Here is a 22,627-nt window from a genome sequence, read left to right as displayed (position 1 = left end):
TGTCACACCACACAGCGCCACTCACATAGTTTAACATTAAATAACATCATATTTGTCCCAAATCATTAACGATAAACATTGGCTGCTAACGTATATTTTGCATTTTGAAGTAGACGCTATCTGACGAAGCTCGCGCTATTTAATGTGCACTTCTGGTTTACAATACCTCCGAGTTGTCCTAGACGCGACTCGACGCGACGCTGAGCTGCGCAGCTGGTGTGCGATCCCCTTTCATTTTGAACAAGATCAGACTTCTTTTTTGAAACACCTTCGATCTACCATTGGTCCATGATCATTGTGTAATGGGTCAGGGCTGCAACTAACAATTCCTTTTATAATTGATTGATCTGGCGATTAATTTTTGATTAATCGACTAATTGAATAAAAACAAACATTTACTCAATTAGATTCTCCCCTTATTACAGCTAAACAAAGCATTAAATTAGGGTATTCATGTAGAAAAGTACTTTTAAAAGTGCAAAAGCCACACACTACTACAGAGTTTTATGAATAAAATTATTTTTTATATACTGATATTTTAAGCCTTAAAATAAAAGGTTTGTTCAGTGTTTAAATAGTTAAACGGAACATCTATAAATGTAAAAAAAAAAAGAGTCTTCAGGGATGAGTTAGTGAATATTATTTTTATTAATTACAAAATGTAAACTCATTTTATTATTCAACTTTAGTTTAGACCTTGATAAGAATTAACATTATTCATTATTAACAAATTAAATACGTCACATTAGAGACAAACTACAGACTGCAGATTAACCTAGCACTGCAGAAGAGCTTTAAGCTGTACATTTATATAACCAACAAACACAGCTGGGATCAGACTGATGGCTGTTCTGCAATAATGAGAACAATTTCATGTCCCATCATCCCTCACACAATCCTGGTGACTGATAGAGAAACAGAGACTGTAATGACATTATTATAATGGTCTTGTGTTAAATAGATGATCTGCTAAAAAGTGTCATTTACAGGTGACATAAATCTTTCGGTCTCCTTTACTCTTTAATTGCTAAACAGTCTGTTAAGGAAAACATTAGATTTTGCAAATAGACTATTACAAAAGAAATAGTGAATGCAAGATGCTAAGGTGCTGTGCTTAGTTTCAATGGCCTATCTATATGCAAATCAAGGGTTATTATGAGTGATTTTTTGCATGACCACCACTGAGTGTGTTCCAGGTCTCCACCATCAATGTAAATCTATAATTTTCATCCCTGTAGTTCATATACAATGTCAAGCACCAGGTGTTTTCATTTACCATGTTAAAACCTGCACAGGCCCAAACTAAACACTATAACACAAGGGGACGTCTTAGTTTAAAACAAACACCCTTAGGGCCCATCCCATTTCTACCTCTTTAAAACTTCCACTTGGTTTGGAGTGCCCTCAACAGTAAAACATATATTTCCCTATGAAATGGGACACCACTATATGGAAAGTAGCGTAGCGATAGCGAACGTGCTGCGCAGCGTCGACACTTCTGGCCTCGCAAGGTATCCTGGGTAATTTCATCTCCCACTTCATTTTAAGCCTCTGACTACATTTTAAGGGTTGATTCTAAGGGGAAATAGCACTCCTTCTTGCTCCCCAAAGTAATGGGACGCCTTACTCCTACACGTGCATGCTCAAAAGCAAGGGTTAAGGCAAAAATGTAGGGGAAGGGGAGGTATTGGGACGGGCCTACACTTTACAATACTGATCTGAAATGGTTCCCAGTTCTGCAAAAGGTTCAATTGTGCCATTATGTACTTGCATGGGTGTGCATGCAAAACAGGCTTTATGGAGTCCTGCCACAACTACAGATTACAGATTACTGTAGCATGCTAAATCTGCTTACTGCACGCACCGGTTCTGCACCCAGCACGTTTCGATCCATGAGGCTGTGTGATGGCTTAGAGGTGAAAGGTTGAGAGGCCAGCACACAAGAGCAGCATCTAAAATTAACCTAGGACTAGGGATAGAGCAATATAAATTATGTATTCAAAACAATACTGTTTGATATAAATTTTAAAACATATGGGAGCTTAGATGCAAAAGCCGCTAAACGTGCCGTTTGTTTTGAACACATAACAATACTGCCGAGATCTCTGTCAAAACTAAGATCTCGGCACATATTATACGTTCATCAAATATTTTTGTTTTAAATCTATTTAATCCTAATCCTAGCATCAACCCATTGTTTGTTGAAAGAATCCAGTAAACACCACAATGATTTTTCAGCAAAGTCCTCTAAGTGCGCATCGTCGGATTTTAATTGTCCAGCTAAAAAGGAGGTTTACCAAATATATCAGGATACTGATCGAATGTTTTAGCCTTTTATCTTTATTCCGTGTGAGTGTAGATTTTTGCCAAAAAGCTTGCATGCACTTAGGGGGTTTTGCCGTGAAACACAGTCAAATTTGTTAAAAACATTGAAATGACTAAAGTTCAAATTACTGACCATTAAACTGAAATTCCTGAACCTAAACGTTAGAGCCTCATTTGCAGGAAAGCATGTCAGAGATATTTAAGCGGGTTTTGCACACTTCATATACACACCTAAAGTTACATTACAACCCTAGACACTTTCTATTAATGAACTCATTAGAAATCATTTAGAAGAGACACGTTACCTAAGATCCACATACAGCCTAAACACATGTCCCAGTGACCTACAAACTCTGTTCATACTGTCTTATTATTATAATCGTACCAGTTATTATTTTTTATCCAGTGCTGAAGGCAAAATCCAGATCTCTTAGCTTTGAGTGGCTACTGTACCAAACACACTCACAAACACTCCATATATTACAACACAGCACACATTTTGTTGCCCGAAGAGACTTAAGGTCATGATGTTCATAGCAGGGCTCGGTGACATCCACATCTAGGCCTTGAGCAACACAAACGGCCGTTCTAAAACAAGGACGACTTCAACCAGACAACTGTTCAACCAGGCCACTGAGGTCACAACCTTTACTTGGCCCCGTCAAGTGTTGGGGAAACATGTTACAAATAAAAGCAGATGCGTTTGCGCAATCTTCTGACGTATCAAGTAGATTAGGATTTTCTACAAAGCAGAAGATTCAGCACACACACAAACACAGAGATACAAAACTGGTGTTGGCTGGTACAGCAGAGTTTAGGGGGTTATAGTCTATATTTGTCCTGTCAGGATAGAGCCATGGGGGCAGAGACGAGGTCACTACCTGATTTGGACACAGACAGGACACTCCAAACCTACAGCTCCATAAGAAGCAACAAACACAACAACACACACACAGCTGAGCGTGTACATAGTCATTGGATGCATGCAATATCTAAGGAGAAGTTATGTAGGTCTAAAGGGGTTACACCAAAAAAAAAAATTAAATGCTTATATGCGACCTACGCACAATTACAACATCTGTCTGTGCACATACTACTAAGCGCATGCTATTCTTATGACAAACTTTGCGTCACACGCACTGTACGCTGAGTCTTGTGTAAAAGTGAACTATACTTAGGCCTTTAATGGGTATCCAGACAAGAAACATGAATTAAGAAAATAAAACTAGACCCATTTTAAGGCTTCTGGAGAGACAAACAGAACAGACCTACTATAGAGAGTTGTCTCTCAAAATCATCTCTTTCTCTCTGCAATATAATTTACTTCAGTCAATACCGCAACTGCTTGCCAGAACACACAGAACAGAACTGAGAGAAATTCATCAAAGGATACAAAGATGGGAGGGGTAAGAAGAAGAAGAAGAAGAAGAAGAAGAAGATAATGTACTGTGAATGGGGAGTATATAAGCAGTACTGCAGTTTGTGCGTTTGTCACCCATGGGAGACCATAGGGGATCTGACTGGTACACTGGTACTCTCTATAAAACGTTTTAAAATAAAGGTATTTTATCTGACGCTTGGGTCCCTTTTAAGTCACTATTGAATGATCTAGAACAGAGGGGGAATAAGACCGCAGTGGACTCTGAAGAGTTTGGATGCCAAGATCTGAAGGGCAATCAGGTTGAATGGAAGGGTGGGCGAACTTAAGAACAAAAAATAACAGTTAAATTGTTTTTGTAATCGTTTTTGTAGGGTGTCCTGAGGTCTTATTTTTAAAGCGTGCATATGCAAAAAACAGGGCTGCAACGTGCGTACGGCACTTCCCACGCAAAGCTTGTGATCTATAAAAAAAACTTGACAGGAGAATTCTGGAGACAGAGGGAATTGGCGGCCCAAATGGTGAGGTGGTAAACTGAAGTCAGATTGAAGAAAGTAAGTGAGATAAACGATTGTATGTGTATTATACACACACAAACACGCAAACACACAATGTAAAAGTGTGGAAATACAGCCATTAAACTCTCAGACAACCGTTACTCTCCATGTCCTCGTTATAATAGTCCTAACCATGATGTTCATAACAAAACCGGCATGAAGAAACGTGTTCGCCTGTTACCCTAAGATAAATATTTACTCGCACATGTGGCTAGTTATTAAGAAAGAAAATAAGGAGATTTCTAAACGAATGTTAAGTCTGTGAGGTAAAAAGAAATGATGTGTTTATAAATGAAAATAATTCATTTTTATATTTCTGCTCTCGTGCTGCGGGAGAAGGGCGCGCATAAATCAGACGCGCGCACTAAATGAGCAGAAAACATTTAATTTAATCTAATTCTGTGATTTTGGCAATGTGTCCAGGATGAGTCTAACTGCTGTAAACATATAAATAATGCAGTGACCCCTGTGTGTAATGCTGCGTGATTGCACTGCTGGAGGATTACGACAATGATTTTCATTTATTGGCAGGGTGAATACAGCTTACGAGGGGACAATTGTATGCCTGTCTCATTAATATGCAGATCAGCATTCATGAGGTGATTTGGGGATCTGTGAATTTGTACGTTTATAAGTCTGAATATGTTTTGAATGTGTTACCATTTTTGGCTTTTGGGCGCACATGAAATTTTATAAATATGCAACCGTGCCCAGGTGTCTCAAAGCACCTTAAGTGTTATTTCCCCTTAAGTTCACCCTTAAAATTAAGGGTGTTGCAGAAAAACCCTTGAGTTTTTTCTGTTACGTCTCCATGGCAACAATAGTATTTTATAACGGCAAACCTGGGTCGCTGTCGTGAAGCACTTAACGATTACCTTTACCTAAGAGAACAGTTTAAGGGATTATACTGTATGCAGCACACTTAAGATATTCTCGGAAGGGGAATTAACCCCTTAAGTGTCATACTTAAGGGAAAAATTTAAGGTGCTTTATGCAACTGGGCTCTCATCTCTATGTTGTTGTTCCGTTTGTCCCGCCTTCCAGTAAAATGTCATGGTACAGTTGATTTCAAGCTTATTGTTGGTCAGAAATATGTTGTTAAATTGTGATTTTGCACACAATTTTTGTAGACAGGACTGAAATAACTGCCCAGAGGCATTGAAAACATGGCCGCCTAGTAGTGCGACTTCCTAAAGAGGCCATTATCGCAAATCTGGTGATGCTAGTACAGCGGAAATAAGACATTTTAACCACGGATACAAATTTAATTACAGGTCAAAAGGATACAGCCACACAAACCAATACAACCAATGCTTAATGAACTCCAGTCTAAAGCAAGCTGACCCAATGGCTAAATGCTGGGTAAAAGACAGAAATAGAGAGAGCAAAACACACAGACACACACACACAAAGAGAGACAGACAGACAGACAGACAGACAGACAGACAGGTCAACCTACTGGCTGATCTAAATGCACATCTATAATTATCTCCTCTAAAAAACTGTGAATAGAAGCCAGCCACAACATGCTATATAACATAGCAGTCTGTGGTCTTAACACAAGCAACCTTAAAACTTGACCTCATACAGCACATGACTGATTTTTAAATGCTCTGTACAGGGCTGCTGCTGGCCAAATAAGTGCCCGAAGCGCACTTGTATTGTGTATCTCTGTTTGGATCCTAAGGAATGAATGGGGCTAGGCTAAATGCTAACACATTTACGACACACTACACAAAGATGAAGTGCACGCATTGAAACAACATAGGTATGTATTCATTTGTCTTAGGGCTGGGCGATTACACCTGACATATTTTTAATCTGCATTTACAGTAAAGTATATATCTAATTCTGTGTCAAACCGAGATATCTTAGAAGGCAAAATGTAGTTTGTGTATAGTGGATGCTGGACATTGTATTTATCAAAGCAGTTTCCATAGTCCGTCATGAACTCTTTGTTCCCTGTTGTAAACACAAAGAGACTTTATCCATTCAGAGTTTTGCCTGCCCACTCCACGCCTGCCTTTCACCAATTCACCTTCTATGTAAAATCCTACACAAATCTCCAAGCTTGGCAACCCCTGACTTTGCTTTATTTCTCAAAGGAGATGAAATGTTGCCTCACGGTTGTTTTTGTTTGAGGAACGGTTACAAAGTTCCTGCCCCATTCCACTTTCCCAATGAGAAAAAGTGCAGTCAAATCTAGTAAATGTTAAAAATCACCTTGACGCGTGTGCGAGGAACCTTTACCCCTCAGATTTACCCTACCAAACTTTCCTTCCAGAGTTCAGTGGGGGCAGACTGCAAACCCACATAGCAACAAGCGCTGTGCTGTGATTGGTTAGTGGCTTTCTGCCAAGCTGAGAAAACAGTTTCCTGTCTGTGGGCCAAAGAGAGAGCGTGTCTGTGTGTCTGTGTGTGTGTGTGTGTGTGAGAGAAAGAGAGCAAACACACTCTCTGTTTTGGGAAGCTGTACATTTAACACACATACAGTATCTTGGGTGTGGGTCAGAGAAAACCACATCTCAGACGAAGACAGATCAACACAGTTGACAACAAACACACAAAGATTTATTTTGTAACCAAAAAAAACAAGTTCTCTATCATAGATATTTGTCTTGAGCTTTCAACTATATTCACAAACAGTTATGTAGAGATGGCCACACAACTGTGTTTACATAAGTCAACAATTTTGAAGATCACGGGACATCTAAAATAAAGGGAAAAGACCACAAACCTAGTGAATGGTACACAGAAAAGCTTAAAAATATCATTGTTTATCCAAAAATATATGACATTAACTAAATAGTTAAACATCAATTTTCTCCAAAACACCTCAGAAAAATACTGTCACACGAGTTAGCAAGAGGATGAGTTAATGAAACACACAAAAATGTAACCACATGTATGGCTTCCTGCCAGGGCTGTATCTGTCTCCGAAAAGCCAAACCAACTTGACGTTTCGTCTGACAAGATGCAATGAAATATTACACTGTTTTCATCTGTGATCACAAAAATGACCTTGAGTCAATAAGGCCAAATCTGCACAACACCCCTTCATCCGAGAGCACGCCTGACCCTGCGACGTGAAAAAGATCGAGGGACGGAGTAAAAATGTGAGGTCAGAAAGAAATGCATCTTGATATGCAGTGTAAAGGCCTGTGGGAGATTTCACAACTAATGGTGTTGGGAATGTAATGAAATCACAAAACTTAACACACAAAGGCTGCATATGTGAAAAGAGGATGTGTGTTTGGTAAAGACATTGTGTAAGTGACAAATTACACAAATCTGCATTTGGCCGATGCTTTTATTCAAAGCTTTACATGCTTTTTGTCAGTATGCGTGATCTTTTGGGATCCAACCCATGACCTTTGCATTGCTAACACAACTGCCTACCATTTGAGCTACAGGAACAAATGACTGCAGTCCTGAGGGACAGAGACAGCACACCACAGATGAAAACCTGCGGGAAAATCAAGACTTAAGGGTCAAATCAGCCTGGAGGAACCATCAGCCACTTGTCTGAGACCCGTAGCTTACAACAAGCTTCACAGCAGATCACACACAGACACCTGTCCTCCCAGACACATGGAGCTCCTACAGCAGCGAGGTCAGGTTGAGCAATCTGATGAACAAAAGCCTTGTTCACCAACACAAAACCTGTCAATGTAAGAAATGAACTTTGCCTCGGTTAAATCTGGCTTTAAGTCTAAAGATCACTGTAGCAGCTCTGAGCTCTTGGTTTTGATCAACATGGCGCTTCCGACTCATTGACTCCAGAAATGATATTCCTCGAGGAGAAGCGACAGGATTTTATCCACCAGGAATTAAAAGTAGGTGCTTCATATATACCAGAACAAAAGCAAAATTAAATGAAAGTTCTTCGTGCTGGCACTTGTTCACCTTTGACCTCAAGCAAGGTATTGAATAACTTCCATGTAAACTGTAGACGAAAGTTTGAAGCAACAACTTCTTTAACATGAAAAGCCATAGAGTTTGAGGTTATGCGACCATTAAACACATGCCAAAACCTTTAATAATCAAACCATCTGGTGACCTAGACACCTTAGAGTCAAAATGTCCTGGCATAAACTGCATGTTTCAAGTAACCTATTGTCTAACGTTGACTCTGTGTGTGCGCACATTTTCCACAGCACAAGCACATGATCAGCTGTTTGCAGTGTGTGACCCAGTATTTGAGATGCGGACAAACCGGGGCACCGGTGCAACCGATCCCTGTCGTCAATAGCAACAGAAGCAATGTAAACACTGACTGTGAACAGAGGCATGCAGATCTGCTTATACTGTGTTTTGCAGTACAGATTATCAGAAGACTGTAATTGGTCGGTAATTTGAGGCGAAGGACAGACGCACCCTACGGCAAACAGTCTGAGGAAAACAGCTTAAAGACACCCAAGACATTATCAAATCTCTTTGTTAGCGGACAACTTTCTTAACAGGCGATACGGAGACGTCATTGTGTATTCAGTTACAGGACAGGTTTAAAGATTTAGTTGAAAAGCCTCCAGTTACTCTGGACAAATATAAATGATGTTTAGTCAATCTCTGCTTTGTTTAGCTGTTGTTTCGTCAGGGCCGGTCCCATGTGCTCTCTAACTTTTGTGGAAAACGATCCCAAGGGACAGAGTAACAGGAGATAGGGAAACATACCAGCACAGCCCTGATCACACATGCACGGAAAATATATACTTAGCTGGAGTCAGGGGGCAGTTCAGTTTCAACTAAAAAAAGTGGAAAGGTTTTATGCATTTTGGCTGTTCTTTAATGGTGTTATACACTGTAGAAAGTTGTATCAACCTAAAAAGTTACTTCAATTGGTAAATTTTCACTTTAGGTGTTACCAATTAAAGAAACTAACTTTTCACGTTTTATAGTATGGGGTCCAGTAAATGCAAAAAAATTTTTTTAAATTACAAATTTTATAAAACAACAGCTTTATTGTTTCCATGCAAATGACAACACCTTAAATCTGCAAAAACAGTGACATCATGTATGTATTACGTGTTCAGTCTATAGGCATGCACGAGTACCTGGCAACCAGAACAACAATGGTGACCTACAGCACTGAGTTTATTAACGCTTCTCCAACAAAGTTTACATACATTTGCCGCTATAGTAATGTAGCTTGTAATAATAAATGTACAACATTGTCCGTCTAAACAAAACTGAACAATGCTTTTGCCGTCTTCTTTGTATTACTGTTCTGTTGACAATGCCTATGTGTGTACAGCAGGGGCGAGGCCCAAAATTTTAAACTGAGTGGACCTTGGTGAAATAGGGTGGACCTCAATACCTACTCTTGTGCAAACTGCTTGGCACTTTTGTGACGCAAGGCCAAAGTTTGGGGTTATCAAGTTACGCTGCGCAAGATATGTTGCTACGTAGGTCTGTGTAATTTAACCTTTGTCAAAGAACCTAATAAAATATAAAAATATATTTTTCCAAATATTTAACATAGGCCTTAGGGAATTGCATGCAACAGTCATGTTTTTTATTTTGTTTTTATAATGACCTCCCCCCCAATCCAGACCCGCAATAAAGTGACTATTTCTTTACCCGCCCCAACCAGGCCCGCGGGTAAGTCGTCACACTGATGTAATACAAAAGAAATAGATTTTACTGTGCTTCCAAGCATAAATAAATCCTTCAATTTTTTTTGTATCCATCTCCTGTACTTGTGCCTGTCCACAACTTTATCCCAGAGATTTTTTGACCATGCTTCGCCACCCATAGTTAAAAGCTTGCTTTACTACCAAGGACTGAAATGCTCCACGGAAGCTAATTTCATGCTAAGCTAATCAAAATGACCACAGCTGAAAGACAAATGGCTTTGTGTGCAATTGACAAGATGATTAGCTAGACCTCCTTGAGTTTACAAGTCATTTTTTGGAGGGGGGGGGGGGGGGTGATCCTTTCTCCAACTCAGTGATTCTGGTTTTGTGTTTTTTTCCTGATATGTTGGTGTTATATCTTCCACTTGTCTTGGATATTATAAGTTGCACTAAGTACATGCCGGTAGATAAAACAAAGTGTGCCTGTGCCCATTTCATGCTGCAAAGCAACATAATGTGATTATTTGGGGGGGGGGGTTCTTTTTATACCTACTTCAGTTATTCATAGCGGAGCTGAGCTTAGAGATGTCATCATTTATATCTTACAGTAGTAAATCATTCGTGTGTTTTTATCTTACACAGTAAAAGAAAATCCAAGATGCACGAAGTGGCTCACCACAGACATCTACTGAATTTCAGGATGTGTTAAAGATAACCTCAAACTTTCTCTTATAATAGGCTTTAAAAGGTTTACCACCCTATCCTGTGCCCTGTTCTTCTTCACGCTAGCTTACTTTAGATGAGACCAGCAGCATGGAAAATCTTATCTATAACCAATGATGATTACCAAAACACAGTCACTGAGCTGCAAAATGAACATAACAGAGATTCTCTGCACAGCCTTTCAAACAACGCCCCATTTAAATGCAGATTAAAGTCTACAATCACAATGAGGGTTTTAGCCTTGCTTTAAAAGTTTTTGAAAGGTCGAGCACTTATAAAGACCCCTTGTATTTGCCCACATGTTTTTCAATAGGAAACACCGGAAAATAACCATGCTTACTTCATTGGGTTTTTAAATATGTTTTGTTCTAAGAGAGAGTAAACATGTTCCTTACATTCAATACCTTACGATACTTTGCAGTGCTTTCACTATATTCTTTAACCCAATGTTATGCAGCTTCATATCCATTTACACCCAACACAAATCTCCAATAGGGGACAAATAAAGGACAATCATTATCATCATATATTGTATTTCTTTGCATAGATTGTGAAATAGCCAGCTCAACATTTAAAGGGCACATATTACGCAAAATTTACTTTTACAAAGTGTTTGGACATGAATGTGTGTTGGCAGTGGGTGAACACAACCCTCCAATAAAAAACACCCACTCCTTTTTTATATATCCATTACAAGAAACAGTCTTATTAGACATGCTGTTCTGATTATCTTGTTAATGTGACATCACACAAACAAAGCCCCGCCCACTGCCAAAGACTGACTGTTAATTTGACCCAAATGTGTTTGTTAGCACACTGTAGCACTTATGCGGCTTAAGATACCTTTGTCTCAGACTGTATTTACAGGAATCAGATATTTTTATAAACCGAAACCGAGTGAGGAGCTGTAGCTCATTTGCATTTAAAGACACAAAAATGCTTTTTTGCTCCTGCACAAATAAGGCCATTTTAAGCTGAAACTTCACAGACATATTCTAGGCACTCCCGCGACTTATATTATATAGCAACATAATGCTACTTGTTTGTGTAAGAAGTCTTTAGTCATCAGTTCCAGTAACTGAGTATTTTTAGTCGATTTGTTTTGGTATACAGCCCAACAAGCACCAATAATAGAAATGCCCACAGTGAGTGTTTACACTGACAGTAAGGAAAGCTACAGGTCCAGATGGCCTCACGTCTTCACGCCGAGTCCTCTGTGTGTACAGCTATTTGATTGGTCTAGAAACAGTTGTAGCCCTTCATGCATTGTAGATGATCTCAACTACTGACCGTAGTTCTGCTTCCAGCACAGAACCTCGGTGGTCATCATTAAAGATCCCAGCCGCACAGGAACTGATGTAATCACACCCGCTGAAAGAGCAAATGGTCATGTGAGACATAAAAATTACGTAACGCTGCTGACTGTTTCCACACTTCATGCACATATACTGTCTATGTCGTCACACAGCTTGCAAAGAACAAAGACAAAAAGGTAGAAGTTGCATGAAATATTAGTTTTAAGATAAGGATATATCCTCTCATATTTATAATTCTGTAATGCACAAAAATATTATGTATTCATGCATAATAGTAGAATCTGTAGTGTGTTTAATTACTGATTTATATACAAAAATCATTGTATTACTCTAATAGATTTAATTTAATAATTAATATAAAATGTTATTATAATTGTATATATTTGTGATAATATTTATAATCTCTATATCTGTTTTAAAAGAATGAGATTTTCCAGTGTGGGGTTACTGCCCTTTGAAAAATTTCTCGTAAAAATTTTACATTTTATTGATGCAAAATATCTTACAAAATTTGCTTTTGTAAGATTTACTACTCTTGATCATTGTGAAAACTGTGTTTCAAGCAATGACAGATTTATTGTTAATTTTATAATTACTTTGGAAAGATCTTTTTATCCTTTTTAATTATAATGGGAACAATTAAACCCCTGCCAAGGCAAAACTTGGTGCAAACTAGCACACCTAATTTCCCTCTGCATGAGATGTATAGCTCTCTCTCTGCTCCACCCAGTTCAAGTGAAACAGTCCTGATAAACAGCTGTTCAAGCCCTGACACCCCAAACACTCTCAGCTGATAGCTACAGGCCTGCTCCAACTGGTTCTTCCAGAACGTTGATGAAATATGACATCATTCCTTAGTGTTTCCATATGACCTATACCATGCAGAGATCCTAAGAACCGTTTCCCCTCATGATGGTCAAAGCTGATGGGCTCTATTTGTGATGCCGTCCATCAAAATAACTGGGATGTGTTTTCAATCTCACTACAAGATTGATATTCAGCATTAGTCCTTAAAGTGCTTACCACAGTATCAACACTCAGGCCAAACTGATCAAAAGGGCTGGGGCTGGATCAATAATGTTGAGTAAAGCATGTATTAATTTACCGTGCCAAACAAGAGCTGTTTATTGGAATCAACTCCAGCTGAATTGATTTTTAGCCTTGACAGAGTCCAATGAAAGCCACATGATCTTGTTACACCTCGAGTTTATTGTGAGTGCCTATCCTAGTGCCAGAAATCTAAAGACAAGTGGCCATAGGAGACAGATCCAAAATACTTGGGTACATCACTTTTGAGATAAAAATATAGTTCACCCAAACATAACAATTCTGCCACCCTTATGTCATTTGATATCTTTGTATGTTTTGTAATTCTTTGTTTAAAGGATTAGTCCATTTTCTTTAAAAAAATCCAGATAATTTACTCACCGCTAGGGCTGCACGATTAATCGAAAAAGAATCACGATCTCGATTCATACATATAGGCGATCTTCATTTTAAATGACGGCGATTCACTTGCATTTACAGTATTTCCCTGTATTCAGTTTCTGCGTTCAAGTGTTCACGTATTTACATTACAACAACCCAAGAATATCAGTCAAACTTGCTAACACACACTCATACAGGGTAAAACCAAACCCTATTCATTCACCAATCAGACCCGATCGTTTCTCTCCTCTCTCTCATCTCATTTGCGGCGTTCCGCTGTCACTCGCGTGACGTATAACAAGGCGGCAGACCTAAACACAGTCGTTTACTTGGTGGATCTGGAGCGGCAATTTTCACAAAAAAGAGAGGATAAACGAGTGTCACTGTGGAAAATCCTGGTGGCGACGGAGAAAGTGAAGATGCAACAACATTGGTTTCGAAAAAAGGCAAGGAAATTATTTACCTCAGGCTGCGGACGTTTCTAAATCGGAAGGCTGCAACCTCAGGAGGTCGCATGCAGGCTGTATACGTCATCAAGCCTGGTTCATTTGAGTTAACGGAGCATTACATTCGCAAGTCATTAACATACTTCAACAATTTATTATTAACTAAAAATATTAGTCATCTTTATAACGTTAATTGTTAATATTCTGAAATTAGACAGTCTTTATGATGCGCAGTTTAGAAATGCGACCTCCAGAGAGGCTGCAGCCTTCACATTGAGAAACGGCCTCTTTGCATTCCCCATTAGAAAGGGTTTTTCGCACGAGGGGAACATTGTTACATGTCTGCGTTTCTCTCTGATGCCTCAAAATGTTGATCTTTTAGTCTTTTAAAGGTTTAACGTTAGTGTTTTTAAAGTTTTAAGGTTGGCCAGTTTGATAGTACAAAAAGCACAGGTGCAATTTAACAGCTAACAAATTTTAAATTATTCTAAATTTTAAGGGGTCTAAAATAAGAAAAAGAGACTTTTAAGAAACGTTATTATAACTGAAAGTCCTGTAGCACATTTTTTAGTTAAGTGCATAATAAATGTTTTTGTTAAAATAAAGAGAATCGGGTGAGAGAATCGGGATCTCACTTCCCATGGAAAAAATCGGGATTCACATTTTAGCTTGAATCGTGCAGCCCTACTCACCGCCATGTCATCCAAAATGTTGATGTCTATCTTTGTTCAGTCGAGAAGAAATTATGTTTTTTGAGGACAACATTTCAGGATTTTTCTCATTTTAATGGACTTTAATGGACCCCAACACTTAACAGATTCAATGCAGTTTAAAATTGCAGTTTCAAAGGACTCTAAACGATCCCAAATGAGCCATAAGGGTCTTATCTAGCGAAACGATTGTCATTTTTGGCAAGAAACAGAAAAAATATGCACTTTTAAACCACAACTTCTCGTCTTCCTCCAGCTGTGTGACGCACCAGCGCAACCTCACGTAATTGCGTAATGGCGTAGAAATTTCACGTGTTACATATATGAAACGCACATTTGCGGACCATTTCAAAGCATAAACTGACACAAAGACATCAAATAGTATCATTCGACATACAACAATGTCAGAACAGTCCTCTTTCTCCACACTTGTAAACACTGGGGCGTAGTTTCGATACTTCATCCGTGACCTCTTGACGTGATGACGAATTACGTGAGGTCGCACTGGCTTGTCACACAGCTGGAAGAAGACGAGAAGTTGTGGTTTAAAAGTGCATTTTTTTAATTTTTCTTGCCAAAAATGACAATCGTTTCGCTAGATAAGACCCTTATGCCTCGTTTGGGATCGTTTAGAGTCTTTTGAAACTGAAATTTTAAACTGCATTAAAACTGTGAAGTGTTGGGGTCCATTAAAATGAGAAAAATCCTGGAATGTTTTCCTCAAAAAACATAATTTCTTCTCGACTGAACAAAGAAAGACCAACATTTTGGATGACATGATGGTGAGTAAATTATTGGATTTTTTTAAAGAAAATGTACTAATCCTTTAAGCTACTGCATGTGCACTGTATATAATGGACTACTTTTATGGTGATATTTTTTTGTTTTTTGGAACTTAACAGCCCATGGTAATCACTCACACAACTGCTGCTGTAAGAAAAACATATATGGTGTAAATATATATTTTTTTAAAAGCAAAGCAAGAAAGCAGGGTGGACATACAGAGAAAGAGCTAAATTGAAGAAACCCACTATAAGTGGAACAGTTTGTTCCAAATAACAACAGCACAGAAGGGCTGTCATATCTACTCCAACACAGTTTTGTGACTGCAGTCAACTCTATAAAACAAAACATAGTGCTCAGAACCACAGACAAATCCAACAGACTCTGAAGACACTGCCACAATCAGTGTGGTTTTTATTCAAAGGATATTTCTCAACGCAAACTAAATTTGGCTAGCTCCGACTGTTTTGTTGGCTGTTTGTAAATTGGAAGCTTTGGCAGGACATAGGGGGCAAATAACAGTCACAGGGGCCAAATTACAACCAAACACAACTCTAGCCGGTCCAAATATGGAAGTGTAGAGTCTTAAAAAACATACAGTAGTACAGACGGCAGTTTTAAGATCATTTACATACAGTAGCTATCATAAAATGTAACGTTTTACATGTTTCAGTGCCCATTGACAACCACATACAATATATGTTTTACCTTTAAATCTGATAAAAGAGGGTGTTGACAGATACATGGGGGAGGGGGGGAGGGCAGGTAATGTCATGCAAATCCACATTGAATTCCTGTTCACTAGTTTAACTCGTCACTTTTAAAGCTTTTCATTCTACCAAGTTATCACCTATTCATCATCACCTATTGAATCTTTAGAAAGCTTACGTAATTGTGTCATTTTGAACCTGTACCCAACAAAAAACAAACAAAACTTTTGTAAGTCGCTTTGGACAAAAGCATTGTCTAAAAGCCTTATGTGCAGGGAACCAAACAAATAAAAACAAACATACATCTGTACCAAACCCAGACCCAACCAAAACAGAAAAAGATTTAACAAAACAATGCAATACATAAAAAACCTAATCGAAATTAAACCAAGACCTATACAAAACAAACAATACATATCAAACACACACGCAACCAAAACAAACCTATGGCCATTTAACACTCTGGGGTCGGCTGCGGCGCGGGCGCCGCAAACTCTTTATTTTTCGATCACTCCCCAAACAGACTTAGATAACTCTGCTGATTTTTGACATACAGATATGATTTATACATCATTTAAAACGTTAAATTGTCTAGTTTTTTTCTGTCCACTCCCAATAAAAACAGCATGTTGTGCTTTTCGCAAAATTAAGAAAATAAACATGATGCGCGTTTTGTTCTCTCTCCCTCAGTGAAGTCCTTTCAGAAACACGTCAGAAAAATGAACTGTAACTTAACGAATATTTGTCATATAAACAAAAGATAAATGTCTACATAATGCTTGGAATGTCTGCTTTTGGAAGATGTAAGTGAAATCGAAAACAAATATTGTAATTCGTTGTTAACTGTATTAGAAGAGAGAGATGTACCGTCTTTCTTCTGTTGCTTCATTATCTATAATGAGCCACGCCCCGCTCCATTGAAGAAAAGAGCAGAGATCATCCATATTCATTAGTCAACCCCACAGTCAATGGACATTCCATTCCGTCTCTGCAGCCAGCCATTCACTGCTGTGTTGAGTTTTAATCCGAGTGCTGGAAACATGACATCTACTTGTTTACTCGTGACTGTAACTAAAGTTATCTCCAGACGCGAGTGTGACTCGATCGACGTCCAAACGCACACACAAACACACAATACCTCATATTTGAAGCGCTTTGTGGTATCATTATAAAAGATGCGATTGCACACATCACATACTCGCGCCTAAATCTCCAGACAGACGCGAGTGTGTGTGCTTCGTCAGTGTGACGGGATCGATGTCCGACATATAAATCCTTATTTACTTGCGGATGTGTGTCAGTTTCTCCAGACGCGAGTGTTTTCTTTGTCTTCCGTCAAACAGCTGAGGCGACGGGAACGCACATAAACAAACACGCGAGTCAGGAAACTCGACGCGCTTTTTGGTATTCTTATAAAATACGCGATTGCAAACAGTACAATCCTTATTTAGTTGCGTCATATCTCCGCACAGCAAGTTTATTAAACACAGGATCACTCGCATGTGCACAACATTCACTGCTTTTTATGATCAACACGTGAGGTAATGGCGGCGGCTGTAAACAAACATTGATAAGTTTATCACGCGTGTCCCTGGTTGTGTTTCTACTATAATGATTACAAAAACACAAATAGGAGTCCAGACAACGATAGGCAGTTGTTCTTTTGAGCTTTTTACTGCACAAAAGTAAACCTCTCGCTGGCCAACCAAACACTAACCCTGTGTTGAAGTGTGTTCATTTTACGATGGCCAAACAGTATCTTTACCATGATTAGGCTACCATGGATTTTAAAAGGTAACTTATACTTGTGAAATGAATAGAAAATATTTCAATAGAAATATATATATATATATATATATATATATATATATATATATATATATATATATATATATATATATATATATATATATATATATATATATATATATAATGTGTGTGTGTGTGTGTATTTACATTATATTGAAAAGTAAACCTTATCATGGTTTTACTACAGAGGTAGTTACATTCCTGTTGAACATCCCCACAAGGCTCATTATTCAATTCTTTTGTCTCTCAGCTGTCAATCACTGATTATTCAGGAGCTTTCCCGCCTCCATGCATACAGCCTCTCTCAAGCAAAAGTGTCTTAGAAATTGTAAATCAATATCTTGCTTTATGTGATTGAGTAGGCCATATGATTTTCACATCATTTTGAAGAAAAAACTCTAGACTACTAGATCCTGTTTGGAAAGTCTTGGGAAACATGTTAAGAATGAGTTTTGTGGAGTTATATCAGTGACTTAAAAATTTTGCTTTTTCAAAAACCACGCATAAAAATTTTTCTCTCAAAAATACAAACATGTACATACATGTTGATTATATGATATTGTAGCCCAGTTTGTGATGAACACAGTGTTATGAGACTTTTGCCATTAATATGTTTTTAAGCAACTGAAAAAGCACAAATGTCAGTGCATGTCAAAACTTCCCCAGGGCCCTAAAAACCCCTTAGACCCCAGAGGGTTAAAATCAACACATGTACTGTATGTAAATACCACGTCGACGTGGTTGACTGCATTACATGAACCACTCCATAAGAACATTAACATATGCACTTATATATGAGTGTGTACATTTACAAAGCGCGTGAAGGTTTGTTGTGTATGTCAGCGAAAAAAAGGAAAACAACACGCAGGACACAAACAGCTGATTTAGGATGCTTTGTTCTCCGTCACAAAACGGACGGTAAAAAGAAGCGACGACATCCGCTTGCTGATGTTTTCACGGCGTCATAAAGAAACGGTACAATGTATTATCTGAACACTGTCAAATCGCGTGCATGAAACAATGTAACAACAAACATACACACTGCAGAGATGTGACGTCACCGCTCGCTAAACATACCGATGACATTCAAACACACACTTCATAAAGTCATGCACAGTATTATTTTTACCTCTGTCAGTCTTCATGTTGGTCACAGACACGGCGATCCCCTCCAGCATGCCTGCCGTCCGTCTTCCGTCCTCAGATCTTTGTTTTGACTTTAAAACTCGTCCCGTAGACATGGTTAGGTATCGATCTGGCGTACAGCCATTCGGATATGAATGATTTGAGCTGTAAGGATCAATACTATTGATCTACAAACCGCTGTATGCTAAAACACAACAGTCTGATGAGCTAGTCCATCAAAACGACAGCTTTCTACCTAAATAAACATGCAAAGATCATCTCTGTCTATATCCAGCTAAATATCAAGGACTTCCGATACGAGTGGCCTCATTGCCGATGCCAACACGCCAGTCCAAAAGTGCCACTAATCAGCTCAAATGTAAAGCCACACCAGACACATCACGACCCCCTGGATGATCATTAGCAACCCCCACACACAGCTAGATCAGACCCAGGTCAGGTAGATCAGACTCTCTCAAGGAACCACCGGAACCGTCATCTCCAGGCTGGAGAAGAAACGTTACGTGGCTGTGATGAGTCTGAGTTCAGTCAAGAAGTGGATCATAGTTTTAAAATCCCTTCTAGCCCACTTAATCATAAACTCTGCAGTTTAAGATTTAAAACAACAATGTCTGACGAAGCTGCGCAACTGAAAGACTAGTTTAATAAGTGAGACAACTAACGTTAGTTTAACAAAGTAACCATAAAGCAACTGACTAAAACAGCGACGACAGACCAGAAGACAAAGAGCTAACAAGCTGTCCGAGTTGTCTGAACGATATCTCGAAGATTAAATGTGATCAGCAGGGACAAAGCTCGTGTTCTCTCCCTCTCTCCCTCTCTCCCTCTCTCTCGCTAGCTCGCTCACTCTCGCTCACTCTCTCTGCTTGTCAAAACAGATGCAGGAGGACAGCCTTTTGAGTCATGTGTCCCAACAACAGCTCGCCCCGCCCCCTCCGTGCTCCGTCACTTCCGCCTCACGGATCAAGCGTCAAGCCGTTGCTGGGGCAACGCGCGAACGTAACCTACTTACCCAGCTTTTAGCTTTAGCCGCTAGCCACTTTTGTTTTTGTTTATATTTTAAAGGTTAACTATCTCCTTTATTTAAAACGACACCCTTCATGAAAATGCGGTGCTGCAAATGTTTTCATTACAAATAATATTTTCAGCATAATAACGTAATACGACGTTCAATTAAAATGCACATAAATTTAGGAACTGCTAGTATTTTGTATACACCTGTTAGTGCTGTTGACAGCCTGTAGGTACATGCTGGCATGAACTCCAAAAAATGTGGGCAAACTTCATGACCCTGCTCTATCTGCGGACAGAGAGTGTTTGTGTCATTCAGTAAGCAGTGAAATCTGACCTTTTGTACAAAGGAGTTAACCTGTCAACAGGTAATAAGACTTTTCATGTATTACACTATGCATTATATATAGACACCTGAGCCTGTTTCACTGACAGAAAGATTAATAAGGATAAATGCACACAAACTTTAACATTTTAATGGCATTTAAAACACTCTCATTTCATGAAATAGAAAATGTTATATATAAAATGTCTTCGTAATAGTTTATTTTATAATTTTATTTTGGCATACTTGACCAAACCATATAACATAGGACTAAAGCAGGAAAAAAAGACTGTGTTGAGATCCAGCCTGCTCAGTCAAATGAGGTCAGGTTTGCATAACCTCTTTGTTTAAGTCGCAGAAGACAAGATTCAATGTGTGACAGTACTGTGTTGACATCTAGTGGTCTTTATGTAGAATTACAACTTTTACGAAACTAAATGTCATCAATAGGTTTCAATTCTATGGGCTGGTTTCATGGACAGGGAGTAGGACTAGGCTTTTGTTTAATTATGAAATATTACTAGTTTTAACAAACATGCCTTACTAAAAACATTACTTTTGTGCATTTTGAGGCAAAACAAAGTATGAAAAAAATATTTTAAGATATGTGAGTGCAAGTTGTTTTCAGTTTGGACAGCTCTTACATTTATTTTAGTCTAGGGCTAATCTAATCCCTGGGAAACCGCCCCTTTATGTTCCAATGACCTTGTTTAAAGGGGACTTTTTTTACAAGACTTTTTTAAGATGTCAAATAAATCTTTGGTGTCCCCAGAGTACCTATGTGAAGTCTTAGCTCAAAATACTCCATAGATAATTTATTATAACATGTTAAAATTGGCACTTTGTAGGTGCAAGCAAAAATGTGGCGTTTTTTGTGTGTGTCCTTTAAAATGCAAATGAGCTGATGTCTGCACTAAATGGTAGTGCTGTGGTTGGATAGTACAGTTTGAGGGGCAGTATTATCCCCTTCTGACGTCACAGGGGGAGCCAAATTTACCTGTTCAAGTTACTGGTTTGAACTTTTTCACATTTGGTTAACAGAAGCACTGGGACTTCAACATGGAAAAAGTCCAATTTTCATGATATGCCCCATTTAAAACAGTATTAACACTCATGTTTATCAGTAAGTTCAGGAAATTGTTCATACAACAGACTTTAGTTGTTGTTGTTTCAGTTCATGCTGTTACAACCCAAATAATTCAGAACAAATCAACTGAAAATCTGAAGACAAACTTAATGCAAAGGTCAAATTTAAGACATTTATTTTAATGATTTGAAACTACAGTCAGTTCAAATATTATTAGTTTAAATGTTTTTCTCAATTTGGAAGTTCAGGGATATTTTGATTCAAAGATGAAATGTGTATAATCCGCGCCGCTAGATGGCGCCAGATCAAATCAATAACAATGACGTAGATTAATGACGCTCTGAAGCAGCGTGGACTTATGGGATTTGTTGTCTTTAACTCAAACGCTGATGGCCACCGATCAGACGGGAACGAGAAATCATGTTACACATGAGGTAAAGTAATAAAGTTTTATAAATGTTGCGTTTAATGACATCGTTTTTTTTTTTTCATTATGTAAGGTTTCATGTAATGTTCAAAATGCAAATGTTAGTCATAGATGTTACAGTATTAGTCCAATATGATGGTGTGTTAACACAGCACAGAATTAAGTGTTCAGATGAACAAACTTACGAGTAGAGGTCTTCACGGGTCCACTTAGATCCGAAAACTCGAGGTCCGACCCGAGACCCGATCGGGTTCGGGTCTAAAAGTTTCACATGTGCCTCGGACACGGGTCGGGTACAATAATAGTGGCATCGGGTCTCGGGTAAGTTAAAAATGAATGTGTTTTTTCTGAACGGCCCCGAGAAGACCCGAACTCTCTCGCCTCTGTGCGTCAATGTCCTTTTCAAACCTCTCATCTGTTTGCCAAGAGCGCTTGCGACATTGTGTGGTTGTCGGAAGGTTCATTTTCGTTGAGACAAACATGTCAGTCAATTATAAATGTACATTTTAGCGGTTACGTTGGTGTCGTCGTCAGATAACAAAGTAAAACGAATGGAGCAGCTCGCCAAATTGGTTGCAAGGCCACCGGAGTTTCTTTCTGTCTGACTGCTGCGCGTGGGTCTGCAGAATGCACACACGTCAGTGCCGTTTACATTCGGTTCCAGTCGGGTTAAAAAAATGTTCACTGGTTCGGGTCGGACTCGGGTCTAATTTTCTCGGGTTTGTCTCGGGTCGGGTCTTTCTTTAAAAATGTTTTATTTATGCACGTCGGGTTCGGGTATGAAGTGATTCGGGTCATTTTGGGTCGGGTACATTTCTTTGGACCCGAGAAGACCTCTTCTTACGAGTGGCCCGACAGACGCGATTACTT

The 22,627-nt window shown here is 38.8% G+C and overlaps 1 protein-coding gene across 2 annotated transcripts in view; it reads right to left on the bottom strand.

Annotated features, from left to right (window-relative positions):
- Positions 1 to 19,751, bottom strand: part of atosa (atos homolog A) — a 34,973-nt gene extending 15,222 nt beyond the window's left edge. Inside the window, exons 1-2 of one of the 2 annotated variants that reach the window (XM_065251326.2) lie at positions 18,891 to 19,751; positions 11,850 to 11,930 (exon numbers count right to left, since the gene is read on the bottom strand). In XM_065251326.2, coding sequence (XP_065107398.2) covers positions 11,850 to 11,930; positions 18,891 to 19,002 — 193 coding nt within the window. In that variant the 5' untranslated portion in view covers positions 19,003 to 19,751. The remainder of the gene's footprint in view (positions 1 to 11,849; positions 11,931 to 18,890) is intronic. The other variant, XM_065251327.2, reaches the window with a different exon arrangement.
- Positions 19,752 to 22,627: the final 2,876 nt, after the last annotated feature.

This window comes from Paramisgurnus dabryanus, chromosome 9 (genome assembly GCF_030506205.2).
Source record: "Paramisgurnus dabryanus chromosome 9, PD_genome_1.1, whole genome shotgun sequence".
NCBI classification, from domain to species: Eukaryota; Metazoa; Chordata; class Actinopteri; order Cypriniformes; family Cobitidae; genus Paramisgurnus; species Paramisgurnus dabryanus.
The sequence above is the reverse complement of the archived record's forward strand: the minus strand, read 5'-3'. Positions and strand labels throughout refer to the sequence as shown.